Here is a 14761-nt window from a genome sequence, read left to right on the forward strand (position 1 = left end):
TCCAAATACCATGATCAGTGACTACACTAGTTATATTTGAATGTACATTTGTTTTGAATCACATTTAGTTTTATGACATTGATTTTTGTGAACATTTGATACATATTACCATTGAATATACAAGAGTGATCAAAAAACCCTCCGCAGTGAGTGTTGTCTTTGGTGCAGATCTCCTCTACATCCATGGAAAGCCAGAGAAAGTGACAACACTTTCAACACGTAGGGGGTAATTAATTTGGGAATGAGGTAAAAAAACCTTGCTTACCTCACACCCAGTTATGTAGTACCGCAGGTATGCACACTCCCGATACTCACAGTATCCAATAAAAAAGAAAAGAAAAAAATTATAGCAGGATTTTCAGAGCAAAAAACCCCATGGTGTGTAAATATGTAAAAAAAATATATATATATATATGTATCTGCAGCACCTGGTTGTCTCCCTTCCATCTTCCCACTGTGGAAGGGGTTAGTGGGAGGCTCTGGGGGCGTTGGGAGGCACAAGGGCTGTGGGAGATGTAGCTCTCCCAGTGGCTGGCTCGTGGGGGTGAGGGTCACGCACACTACATTGTCATAGCTGCTGCAGAAGACCCTGACAGGGGAGGGGGGTGTTTCCGCCGGGGTCATGTGAGGTTTTATTTTTTTACACTTCACGCCGACAATTGAATTCCACTGTTTGGGGGGATATATAAAAACATGGAGAGAGGTATATCACTAACCAATCAGCTCCTGTCATTTTTCAAATACAGCCTGTAAATTGAGAGATAGAAACTGATTGATTGGTTAGTTCGCGCTCTCCACGTTATCTCCTCCATGCTTTGGTAAATATTCCCCCCATCCCTCCCCCTTGCTGCAGATACAGATGTGTTCTCTTACATCTTTTCTGCAGTTACACTATACAGCCCTTCAAGTTGCACCTTGCCGTGGCAGGACGCGGTAGCGTTGACCGTCTTTTTTTTTTTTTTGTGGTTTTCCCCCGAAAATGTGTCTTAGATGTAATGCAATAGGACGCATAGGCAGCGTCTGCTGATATGCAGTATGCATATATTCTCTGTGTAATAGCTGCTCTATCTGCATCTGAAATGAAAACTTAGTGTTTTCCAGGAAAACACTGTAGCATGGCAGTTTGTATGCAAATACAGTCACAGTCACACACAGAATATAGGCATGCTGCATGTCAATTTAATCAGCAGACACTGCTTGTGCGTACTGTTGCATTACATTACATATAAGACATTTCTGCAGTAAAAAAACTCAAAAATAAGACACTCGGCGCTACTAGGTCACACGGCACTTGTAGCGCATGGAGCAAAGTTGTAAGAGAACACATCTGTAAGCATGTAACAAATTCTTTATTTCATGTAAATTATAAAAAAAATTATGTTGTCATATTACTTAGTACACAGTCACTGCAGAGGTATATTCTGAACTTGCCATACCACATTAATGTAACACGTAGTGATATGTCATGTGAACCATTATGGGTATATACAGACAGTGATCACGCTGAGACCAAAAAAAGTGGGTCCCAGGGACCCCACACTTTTAAAAATTGGGATCCTACCTGTCTTTTTCTGGGTCCCATCGGAATGAAGGTTTTAATTAGTCTTATTAATGATTCAAATATAAAAACACAAACTTGATTTGGACACTACAAAAGTGGTGCAAGGGGGAGGATGGGGTGACGATGCTGCTGGGCTGTGTAGCATACAGGACACCCCGCACTTTAGATGTAATTAGACATTTTGGTGACCTTGTGGCAGAAAGAGAATTGGTTCTCCCCGCACCTAAACTGAAAACTGCAACAGTGCGTGCCGAAAAGGCGCGCTTGAATTTTTTAGGGGCGTAGCTTCGTGGGGAATTATTCCACACAGTAGTGCCGCTTATACCCATTGCACCAGGTAGAACCTCCTATACACACTGAGCCAAGGAGAGCACGTTATACACATTGCGCCAGGCAGAGCACGTTATACACATTGCTCCACACGTTGCACCAGGTAGAGCACGTTATACACATTGCGCCAGGTTGAGCACGTTCTACACATTGCACCAGGTAGAGCACGTTATACACATTGCGCCAGGTAGAGCACGTTATATACATTGCGCCAGGTAGAGCACGTTATATACATTGCGCCAGGCAGAGCACGTTATTCACATTGCGCCAGGCAGAGCACATTATGCACATTGCGCCAGGTAGAGCACTTAACAATTATATGATTAAAAAACAGGGGGATAGCCGTCCTCACTGTCTGTCCGGCTCCCGTGAAGCTGCAGCAGGTGATCGGTGGGGGGGGGAGCCATCCTCACTCTCTGTCCGTCTCCCATGAAGCTGCAGCAGGTGATCGGCGGGGGGGGGGGGGAGGAAGCCATCCTCACTCTCTGTCCGGCTCCCGTGAAGCTGCAGCAGGTGATCGGGAGGGGCCGTGCCGCGCCGCCACAAGAGGACTTAAACAAGATACAAGAAGCTTACACAAGATAACCAGCTTCAGCGGAGCGCGTCCCCGGGGACCCACACAGTTTAGAAAAGTGAGTCCCCGGACCACAGATCAGGGTAAAATACGCGCTATAGCACGTATTTGCGAACACTGACAGATAATCACAGCCTGGCACGACATGTAGCATGCTGCATCTCAGTAAGATGAGCATGGCTACATCTGTCCAAACAGAATGTATGTAATGGTGCAAACACTGGTCACATCGCAAAAGTAAACAGATTGCCTTGTACTTTGTCATTGATTGGAAAGTGAGATATATAAGGGCTTTAGGAAAACACTGTAGCGTTGCATTTCGTATGCAGATAGACCTGCAGTCGCACACGGAATATAGGCATGCTGCATATCACTTTAATCAGCAGAGTCTGCTTGTCCATCTTATTTCACTTACAATGCGAATAAGACACTTTCGGGGAAAAATGCACAAAAAAGTGTTAGTAATTGCTCTCACGACTAGGCTTGACTAGAATTGCTGTTAACGTGACTGCAGCAAGGATATAGTAGGACACATCTGTATTCCGCATATTGAATTTGTGCCATTACAATGATTTTATCATACTTTTCATAATGGAACGCTTTATCAGTCTAACATGCATTTGGTGGAGATCTATGAACGCGTGTCTGCAGTTCAATGTCTGGCCCATTATCGTGGTGAAGCAGATCCAGAGACCTCCCGGATTTATTATAATTTGATTTACCAAAGAGGTAGAGTTTTAATTCATCTGTCTGAATCTCGTTCTCATTCATCTGTCTGTGATCAGTGCTTGCATAGGTTCTGCGCAAGCGCCCGTTATTTTCTCCCAGTGGCTACACTTGCAGCCACTGCTCTGCTCATCCCAGCCCACTGCTGCTGTGCAGTGACTGCAGGTCTCCTCTCCAGACACTCCACTGCTGTCCAGACCCTGTGGTTCCAACCCAGATACCTCCCGTGCACCCAGCTACTAGTACTGTACAGCCATCCTGGGGTGAGACATATGAACAATTGAAAACTTTATTAGAAAACAAACAAACACTTCCATGGACAGATAGAGCAGGGAGATTTGCAGCAGCACCAGCCTGAGCTGGCAATATTGAAACATACAATCTTCGTAATGGTCATTGCTACTGACTGCTCATACATTCACTGACATATCTGCGTCCTATTGTAAAAATAGCAGCTCCCATCATTTTGATTACTTCACTAAAATAATACATGGGGTGAAGCAGTAACTAAACACAAATCTCCACTTATGAAGATAAAAAAAATCGCTGGTATTTAAATAATTTTTAAAAATTGAATCCGTATAATGCATAATACATACATACATATAAAAACACCAAGTTTGGTATCGTATAGATAGAATAAGGTGGTTTTACCTTACAGTCAACGGTGAAAGAAACACACAACACCTGATTGAAGTTGTAGTGTAAGGGAATTATTTTTTGCCCATCCACGAGGTCACAGATGTTTAACGTCCTCCTGGCCGCTTTTAGCAATTCCTTTGATTGCGGTCGTATCCAACTGGTGACAAACTTGGTATGGATATATATCTCCCTGTTAAAAGCGGTGTTTGACTGCAGTTCGTGTCTGTGTAGAAATGACAGACTAATTGTTCCCGTCAGCGTACCGCTCCCATTTGAGTGCACTGTAAAGGTATAAGGTGCAATGATGCTGCTAATTTCCTTAGTGAAAAAAGGGACCAAATCGATATCTGCCGGGTACCAATAGATCCAATTGACGCGTTTCCCCACCTTGTGCTAGTGTCGGCGGCTTCCTCATCACGTTCTGAGAAAGCCGCCGACACTAGCACAAGGCGGGGAAACTCTTCAATTGGATCTATTGGTACCGAGTGTTGGAGCCAGAAAGCAGTTCCGCCTCCTCCGGCTCACCTAACCCAGGGAGAAATCGGGCGCCCACTGAGATTTTGTTACCAGCGGGCGCCCAGCTTCTTCCCATCAGTGGCCGCCGGACACCGGAGCTCACTCCTGAGCTCCAGCTTCTGGCTCAGGCAGTGTGCGGGTGCGGCGCTATGGGAAAGACGTCATGACGTCTCTCCCATAGATCCGAAGAGCCGATGGCCAGGCGGAGGGCAGCAGTGGTCCAGAAGCAGGAGCGGGGCTGGTGAGTATTGTGGGGTTTGGTTTGTTTTTTGTATGTGTGTAATCGGCGCTACTAGGGGACATAGCTATAGAGGCACATCTGCTGGGGGCATATCTACTGGGTGCTTAACTACTAGGGGCATATCTACTGACGGGGCATAACTACAGGGGACATAACTACTGACTGGGGGCAACAGTACACGGGGCATTACCCCTGGGGGCACTACTAATGAGGGCATTGCATAGGGGGCACTTTATAAGGGGCATCACTCCTGGGGACATATGGGGCATTATTGCTGAGAGCATTGTATAAGGGGCACTATTGCTGTGGGCATTGTATAAGGGGCACTATTGCTGTGGGCATTATGTGTGTTTGGGGTGCTACTACTGTGTGCTTTGTGTATAAGGGGCACTAATGTGTGGTGTAATGTTAATTGTGCTACCGTGTAACATAAGTTGAATTGGGGATACTATTGGGTGACCACGCCCCTTTCTTTTTGAGACCATGCTCTTTTTTGCGGTGAGCGCAATCCCTTTATCTCACGGCCGTCGTGGAGGGGGCGGCGGGGAGTAAGTTCCACCATCTCTCTAGGACCACTTTAAGCACTGCCCATAACATCTCCCCTTCGTTGGAAGTTGAAGGACCGACAGGTAGACAGACAGACCTTAGTGGCACAAACCATGCTTCTTGCCTTTGACAACATATGTATAAAATGCCACAAAATACTCTATATGTGTATGAAAAGCAAATTCAGAATATTTCTTTAGTATTTAAATACATTTACCCTGATACTTTTGTCTTTCTTTGGCTGGAGATATGCTACTTACATATTTATTTTAGGGGGTGAGTGCAGGAGGGTTCTGTTCTATTTCTGCAAAGTACTTTTACATTTTTATTTTTAATTCTAAAGCACACAAATAGACATATTCCCCAAAAAAGCAACATTTAAATGAGTTGCTGGTTGTTGTCTTTTTATCACAGATTGACATTTTGAAGTCGGCGTTGGAAGCTGCCGTCTCTAGTCAGTCGGAAAAAACATCCTCTGAAAACACTGATGCTGCAGAAGACCCAGCGCCGCTGTCGGAAGACACTGAGGATACGGAGGCAGATCAGCTATCAGAATACCTTGCTAGATTTCAGGTGAGTTGAAGTAGGGTAGCCAAGTCTTTAATATGTACATAAATAGTTTTCATTCTGTGTGTGCTGATATTTTCTACTTTATGCTTCACTGCGTCTGCAACTGTGCAAAATGCATCAAAATTACCTGCAAATCACCTTCAAATGGAAATTGTTGCTGAATCCTATTTTCAAGGTCATGTGTCCTATTTTAGATTTGTCAGCTAGGATTCTTCCCCCTCCCCCTCTCCTCTCCAATGTCTTACTAAGAATCACAAACCTATTAGCTAAAGTAGCATGTCATCTCAGATCCATTACACATCCTTGAAAGCCGTCTTGTGTTAAAACAAATCACAAATCTTAAACCGCATCAGAACAATATCAGAGCAGTACATTTTTATAAAGATTGCATTGGAGCTTGGTGTAATTAGAATGACACACCCCTGTACAGTACATAATAAAGCCGGTTTCTCTGACGTCCTAGTGGATGCTGGGACTCCGTCAGGACCATGGGGAATAGCGGCTCCGCAGGAGACAGGGCACAAAATTTAAAAGTTTGACCACTAGGTGGTGTGTACTGGCTCCTCCCCCTATGACCCTCCTCCAAGCCCCAGTTAGGTTTTTATGCCCGTCCGAGCAGGGTGCAATCTAGGTGGCTCTCCTAAAGAGCTGCTTAGAAAAAGTTTGTTAGGTTTTTTATTTTCAGTGAGTCCTGCTGGCAACAGGCTCACTGCAACGAGGGACTTAGGGGAGAAGAAGTGAACTCACCTGCGTGCAGGATGGATTTGCTTCTTAGGCTACTGGACACTAGCTCCAGAGGGACGATCACAGGTACAGCCTGGATGGGTCACCGGAGCCGCGCCGCCGACCCCCTTGCAGATGCCGAATAGAGAAGAGGTCCAGAAACCGGCGGCAGAAGACGTCTCAGTCTTCATGAGGTAGCGCACAGCACTGCAGCTGTGCGCCATTGCTCTCCGCACACTTCACACCAGCGGTCACTGAGGGTGCAGGGCGCTGGGGGGGGCGCCCTGGGCAGCAATGTAATATACCTATTCTGGCTAAAATATATCACATATAGCCCCTGGGGCTATATGGATGTATTTAACCCCTGCCAGGTTCCAAAAAAAACGGGAGAAGAAGCCCGCCGAAAAGGGGGCGGGGCCTATTCTCCTCAGCACACAGCGCCATTTTCCTGCCCAGCTCCGCTGCGAGGAAGGCTCCCAGGACTCTCCCCTGCACTGCACTACAGAAACAGGGTAAAAACAGAGAGGGGGGGCACTTATTGGCGATATTTATAATATTTGAGCTGCTATAAAGGGAACACACTTATTAAGGTTGTCCCTATATATATATTTATAGCGCTTGGGTGTGTGCTGGCAAACTCTCCCTCTGTCTCCCCAAAGGGCTAGTGGGGTCCTGTCTTCTATCAGAGCATTCCCTGTGTGTCTGCTGTGTGTCGGTACGTGTGTGTCGAAATGTATGAGGAAGATGTTGGCGTGGAGGCGGAGCAATTGCCTGTAATGGTGATGTCACCCCCTAGGGAGTCGACACCAGAATGGATGGCTTTGTTTATGGAATTACGGGATAGTGTCAGCACGCTACAAAAGTCGGTTGACGACATTAGACAGCCGGCAAACCAGTTAGTACCTGTCCCGGCGTCTCAGACACCGTCAGGGGCTGTAAAACGCCCTTTACCTCAGTCGGTCGACACAGACCCAGACACTGACACTGAATCCAGTGTCGACGGTGAAGAAACAAACGTATTTTCCAGTAGGGCCACACGTTATATGATCACGGCAATGAAGGAGGCTTTGCATATCTCTGATACTGCAAGTACCACAAAAAGGGGTATTATGTGGGGTGTGAAAAAACTACCGATAGTTTTTCCTGAATCAGAGGAACTGAATGAAGTGTGTGATGAAGCGTGGGTTACCCCAGATAGAAAACTGCTAATTTCAAAGAAGTTATTGGCATTATACCCTTTCCCGCCAGAGGTTAGGGCGCGCTGGGAAACACCTCCTAGGGTGGATAAGGCGCTCACACGCTTATCAAAGCAAGTGGCGTTACCGTCTCCTGATACGGCCGCCCTCAAGGATCCAGCTGATAGGAGGCTGGAGAATACATTAAAAAGTATATACACACATACGGGTGTTATACTGAGACCAGCAATCGCCTCAGCCTGGATGTGCAGTGCTGGCGTGGCTTGGTCGGAGTCACTGTCTGAAAATATTGATACCCTGGATAGGGACAGTATTTTACTGACTATAGAGCAGTTAAAGGATGCATTTCTTTATATGCGAGATGCACAGAGAGATATTTGCACTCTGGCATCAAGAGTAAGTGCGATGTCCATATCTGCCAGAAGAAGTTTATGGACGCGCCAGTGGTCAGGTGATGCGGATTCCAAACGACATATGGAAGTATTGCCGTATAAGGGGGAGGAATTATTTGGGGTCGGTCTATCGGATCTGGTGGCCACGGCAACGGCCGGAAAATCCACCTTTTTACCCCAGGTCACCTCCCAGCAGAAAAAGCCGCAGGCTTTTCAGCCACAGTCCTTTCGTTCCTATAAGAACAAACGAGCAAAAGGACATTCCTATTTGCCCCGAGGCAAAGGAAAGGGTAAGAGACTGCAACAAGCAGCTCCTTCCCAGGAGCAGAAGCCCTCCCCGGCTTCTACAAAGGCGTCAGCATGACGCTGGGACCTTACAAGCAGACTCAGGGGCGGTGGGGGGTCGCCTCAAACATTTCAGCGCACAGTGGGCTCACTCGCAGGTGGACCCCTGGATCCTGCAGGTAGTATCTCAGGGTTACAGGTTGGAATTCGAGAAGTCCCCTCCTCACCGTTTCCTAAAGTCTGCTTTGCCAACGTCTCCCTCCGACAGGGCGACGGTATTGGAGGCCATTCACAAGCTGTATTCTCAGCAGGTGATAGTCAAGGTACCCCTCCTACAACAGGGACAGGGGTATTACTCCACGCTATTTGTGGTACCGAAGCCGGACGGCTCGGTAAGACCGATTCTAAATCTAAAATCTCTGAACCTGTACATACAAAAATTCAAGTTCAAGATGGAGTCACTCAGAGCAGTGATAGCGAATCTGGAAGAAGGGGATTTTATGGTGTCCTTGGACATCAAGGATGCTTACCTTCATGTTCCAATTTGTCCTTCACACCAAGGGTACCTCAGGTTCGTGGTCCAAAACTGTCATTATCAGTTTCAGACGCTGACGTTTGGATTGTCCACGGCACCCCGGGTCTTTACCAAGGTAATGGCCGAAATGATGATCCTTCTTCGAAGAGAAGGCGTCTTAATTATCCCTTACTTGGACGATCTCCTGATAAGGGCAAGATCCAGAGAACAGCTGGAGGTCGGAGTAGCACTAACCCAAGTAGTGCTCCAACAACACGGGTGGATTCTGAATTTTCCAAAATCCCAACTGATCCTGACGACACGTCTGTTGTTCCTAGGGATGATTCTGGACACTGTTCAGAAAAAGGTATTTCTTCCGGAGGAGAAAGCCAGGGAGTTATCCGATCTAGTCAGGAACCTCCTAAAACCAGGAAAAGTATCTGTGCATCAATGCACAAGAGTCCTGGGAAAAATGGTAGCTTCTTACGAAGCGATTCCATTCGGCAGATTTCATGCACGAACTTTTCAGTGGGATCTGCGGGACAAATGGTCCGGATCGCATCTGCAGATGCATCAGCGGATAAAATTGTCCACAAGGACAAGAGTGTCTCTGCTATGGTGGTTGCAGAGTGCTCATCTGTTAGAGGGCCGCAGATTCGGCATACAGAACTGGGTCCTAGTGACCACGGATGCCAGCCTGAGAGGCTGGGGAGCGTCACACAGGGAAGAAACTTCCAGGGCGTGTGGTCAAGCCTGGAGACGTCTCTTCACATAAATATACTGGAGGTAAGAGCAATCTACAATGCTCTAAGCCTGGCAAAACCTCTGCTTCAGGGTCAGCCGGTGTTGATTCAGTCGGACAACATCACGGCAGTCGCCCACGTAAACAGACAGGGCGGCACAAGAAGCAGGAGGGCAATGGCAGAAGCTGCAAGGATTCTCCGCTGGGCAGAAAATCATGTGTTAGCACTGTCAGCTGTGTTCATCCCGGGAGTGGACAACTGGGAAGCAGACTTCCTCAGCAGACACGATCTGCACCCGGGAGAGTGGGGACTTCATCCAGAAGTCTTCCACATGATTGTGGTCCATTGGGAAAGACCAATGGTGGACATGATGGCGTCACCCGCCTCAACAAAAAACTGGACAGGTATTGCGCCAGGTCAAGAGACCCTCAGGCAATAGCTGTAGACGCTCTGGTAACACCATGGGTGTACCAGTCAGTGTATGTGTTTCCTCCTCTGCCTCTCATACCAAAAGTACTGAGAATTATACGGCAAAGGGGAGTAAGAACGATACTCGTGGCTCCGGATTGGCCAAGAAGAACTTGGTACCCGGAACTTCAGGAGATGCTCAGGGAAGATCCGTGGCCTCTACCTCTAAGACGGGACCTGCTTCAGCAGGGACCGTGTCTATTCCAAGACTTACCGCGGCTGCGTTTGACGGCATGGCGGTTGAACGCCGAATCCTAAGGGAAAAAGGCATTCCGGAAGAGGTCATCCCTACCCTGGTAAAAGCCAGGAAGGAGGTGACTGCACAACATTATCACCGCATTTGGAGAAAATATGTTGCGTGGTGTGAGGCCAGGAAGGCCCCGACGGAGGAATTTCAACTGGGTCGATTCCTACATTTCCTGCAAACAGGATTGTCTATGGGCCTCAAATTAGGGTCCATTAAGGTTCAAATTTCGGCCCTGTCGATTTTCTTCCAGAAAGAATTGGCTTCAGTTCCTGAAGTCCAGACTTTTGTAAAAGGAGTACTACATATACAGCCCCCGGTTGTGCCCCCAGTGGCACCGTGGGACCTTAATGTAGTTTTGAAATATATATTTCAAGGACGGCTGGAGTCAGAAAATCTGACTCGCTGTTTATACTGTATGCACCCAACAAGCTGGGTGCTCCTGCTTCTAAGCAGACGATTGCTCGTTGGATTTGTAGCACAATTCAACTTGCACATTCTGTGGCAGGCCTGCCACAGCCTAAATCTGTCAAGGCCCATTCCACAAGGAAGGTGGGCTCATCTTGGGCGGCTGCCCGAGGGGTCTCGGCATTACAACTCTGCCGAGCAGCTACGTGGTCAGGGGAGAACACGTTTGTAAAATTCTACAAATTTGATACCCTGGCTAAGGAGGACCTGGAGTTCTCTCATTCGGTGCTGCAGAGTCATCCGCACTCTCCCGCCCGTTTGGGAGCTTTGGTATAATCCCCATGGTCCTGACGGAGTCCCAGCATCCACTAGGACGTCAGAGAAAATAAGATTTTACTTACCGATAAATCTATTTCTCGTAGTCCGTAGTGGATGCTGGGCGCCCATCCCAAGTGCGGATTGTCTGCAATACTTGTACATAGTTATTGTTACAAAAAAATCGGGTTGTTATTGTTGTGAGCCGTCTGTTCAGAGGCTCCTACGTTTGTCATACTGTTAACTGGGTTCAGATCACAAGTTGTACGGTGTGATTGGTGTGGCTGGTATGAGTCTTACCCGGGATTCAAAATCCTTCCTTATTGTGTACGCTCGTCCGGGCACAGTATCCTAACTGAGGCTTGGAGGAGGGTCATAGGGGGAGGAGCCAGTACACACCACCTAGTGGTCAAACGTTTAAATTTTGTGCCCTGTCTCCTGCTGAGCCGCTATTCCCCATGGTCCTGACGGAGTCCCAGCATCCACTACGGACTACGAGAAATAGATTTATCGGTAAGTAAAATCTTATTTTAGTATGTATCGCTTACAGAGCGTCATTTCAGTAATGCTTACTCAATTAATCCATCATGCGCCATAATAACCTGCCTGCCTAGTCTTTGGTTTTGTAACTTAGACTAATGGATAACTTGTGTTATTTTGTGTAATAATGTAATTTCTCTTACATCCTAGAGGATGCTGGGGACTCCAAAAGGACCATGGGGTATAGACGGGATCCGCAGGAGCTTGGGCACACTAAAATGACTTAAGACTGGGTGTGAACTGGCCCCTCCCTCTATGCCCCTCCTCCAGACCTCAGTTAGACTTTGTGCCCAGGAGTGACTGGATGCACACTAGGGGAGCTCTCCTGAGTTTCTCTAGGAAAATACTTTTTGTTAGGTTTTTTATTTTCAGGGAGCCCTGGTGGCTACAGGCTCCCTGCAGCGTGGGAGTGAGGGGAGAGAAGCAGACCTACTTCTGTGAGTTTCAAGGCTCTGCTTCTCGGCTACTGGACACCATTAGCTCCAGAGGGTTCGATCACTTGGTGCGCCTAGCTGCTTGTTCCCGGAGCCACGCCGTCACCCCCTCACAGAAGTCAGAAGTCGGGTGAGTATGAGAAGAACAGAAGACTTCAGGACGGCAGAAGACTTCAGTGACGGAAGGTAAAGCACAGCGGTAACGCTGTGCTCCATGCTCCCACACACACATCACCAACGCTTGTCACTGGGTGCAGGGCGTTGGGGGGGGCGCCCTGGGGGGCATGTTACTGAGGTTACTGAGCCGGCAAAAGATCATAGGTGCCGAGGCACTTTATTACAGACCCTCGCCGGGCATTTTTTGCATGTTAAAATTTGGCGGGCCGAAGCCGCCGGGAAGGGGGCGGAGCTTCGGTCCGTGGCTCACTCGCGCGCCATTTTCTCCCTACACAGCACCGAGGGAGAGACGCTGCCGGGACCTCCACGTTTTCTGCAAGTATAAGGGGCATCTCCAGTGAGGAGCCGCTGTGGGGTACCAGTTGTGAACTATAAGGCAGCGCTGGGTACACTTAATCTTCTATGTCCCAATACAGGCGCTGGGGTGTGAGCTGGCATATTCCCTCTGTTTCCTCTTCTGGGCTGAATTGTGGGCTTGTCACCTTGCTGGGACGGTTCTGGGTGTTGTGGGTGTCGGTACTGCATGTCGACATGTCGGAACCTGAATGTTATTCACCAGAGGAGGTTATAGGAGGTGGGGATGCGGGGCTAGAGCTAGCACTGTCGACGCAGCCGACTACTGATTTACTAGTGCTCCTTACTACAATAAATTCCAATGTAGCTTCTTTATCTAAGAGGTTAGATAAGTCTGAGTCACAGACCCAGGTGTCAGAAACAAAAAATAAGGTTTGTTGGCGCTGGGCAGAACTGTGTAAATGTGAATTGGAATCAGCAGCCACCTGGTAAGGAGGTAGCCAGCCTCCTCAGCAATTAGCAATAGAAAACAAACAAATACCAGGTCGGCGCTTGAAAATCCAATAATACTGCCAAATATAATAAAACAATTTATTTAGCTAGCAAAAAAATATATAAAACACAAAAAGAAACATAGAAAAATAAAAACTAATAATGGACCACAATAATATATATTGTGGTCCATTATTAGTTTTTATTTTTCTATGTTTCTTTTTGTGTTTTATATATTTTTTTGCTAGCTAAACAGACCCAGGTGTGGAAGAAATCTATGGAGGAGGCTTTATCTCAGGTACAGACCCCATCCGGGTCCCATAAGAGGCCTTTTACTCAGGTGGGGGATACGGATACCGACACGGACTCTGATTCCGAGGTCGATTTCACTGAGGCGGCGTTACATCCACGTTTGGTTAAGAGTATTCAGTACATGATTGTGGCTGTAAAGGATGTGTTGCAGATTCTGATGAACCTGCGGTGCAGGAAACAAGGATTTGCTTATTCAAGGGGAAGAAACCTGAGGTAAAGTTTCCCCCCTCTCATGAAATGAATACTCTTTGTGAAAAGGCTTGGGAATCGCCGGATAAGAAATGGCAGATTCCCAAGAGGATTTTTATGGCGTATCCTTTTCCCTCTGATGACAGGGAAAAATGGGAGACATCTCCAACCGTTGATAAAGCTCTATCCCGTTTGTCTAAGAAGGTGGCGCTTCCGTCTCCTGACACGGCAGCTCTCAAGGATCCGGCGGATCGCAAGTTGGAGACGTGTCTGAAGTCCATTTTTGCTAATACGGGTGCATTGCTCAGACCTGCTGTGGCGTCGGTATGGGTGAGTAGTGCTATTGCTAAATGGGCGGAGAATTTAGCTAGTGACATGGATACTCTTGATAAAGGTAATGTCCTTCTAACTCTCGGTTATATTAAGGACGCTGCAGATTACCTGAAGGACGCAGCAAGGGACGTCTGTCTCTTGGGATCAAGGACCAATGCCATGTCGATATCTGCCAGGAGGGCCTTGTGGATCCATCAATGGAATGCTGATGCCGACTCCAAGAGGTCTATGGAAGCTCTACCCTTTAAAGGTACGGTCTTGTTTGGGGACGGCCTGGCGGACCTAGTCTCGACCGCGGGTAAGTCCTCTTTTCTTCCTTATGTTCCCACACAACAGAAGAAGGCACCACATCAGCAAATGCAGTCCTTTCGTCACAATAAATACAGGCATGGAAAGGGTTCGTCTTTCCTCGCCTCAAAGGGTAAAGGACGGGGAAGAAAAATTCCTGCAACCTCAGGTGCACAGGACCAGAAGTCCTCCCCGGCTGCTACCAAGTCCACCGCATGACGCTGGGGCTTCCCTGGGGGAGTCCGGAACGGTGGGGGGCCGTCTTCAGGTATTCAGCCAGGTCTGGATTCGAAAAAGACGCCCTGCTGGCGTTGAAACGCGTTAAGGATACAGGCTTCCTACTATAAGGATTTACACCTTAAAGTTACGGGGAGCTTTATTCACACCAGTGACAAGCCCTGCTTATTTGGATTCACTGCCTACTTTTGCGGTTAGGAACACCTGTGCTGCATCCTCTCATCTCTGCAGCCCGACCGCATACTCCTAGTTGGAGCGGTGGAAGCTACGGGTGCCTTCTCTCCAAGTCCGGCGCTGACCGGCGAACGGAGCCCCTGTTGGATGCCCGCCCAATAGAAGACAGGCTCACTGCGGGTCATACACACCAGGAACGTTCATCTCATTTACTTCGGATCGACCAGCTACTAGTCCCCGTTTGCAAAACACGGAGGTACCGGAGACGGTGTGGATTGAGCTAGGACGGCTCATTGA

The 14761-nt window shown here is 47.8% G+C and overlaps 1 protein-coding gene across 1 annotated transcript in view; it reads left to right on the forward strand.

Moving 5' to 3' along the window:
• The window catches only part of MRPS27 (mitochondrial ribosomal protein S27), a 278880-nt gene that overhangs the window by 248355 nt on the left and 15764 nt on the right, over positions 1–14761 (forward strand). The window contains exon 10 of the mRNA XM_063963882.1: positions 5551–5709. Within this exon, the coding sequence (XP_063819952.1) occupies positions 5551–5709 (159 nt within the window). The remainder of the gene's footprint in view (positions 1–5550; positions 5710–14761) is intronic.

Source organism: Pseudophryne corroboree, chromosome 1, assembly GCF_028390025.1.
Source record: "Pseudophryne corroboree isolate aPseCor3 chromosome 1, aPseCor3.hap2, whole genome shotgun sequence".
NCBI lineage: Eukaryota > Metazoa > Chordata > Amphibia > Anura > Myobatrachidae > Pseudophryne > Pseudophryne corroboree.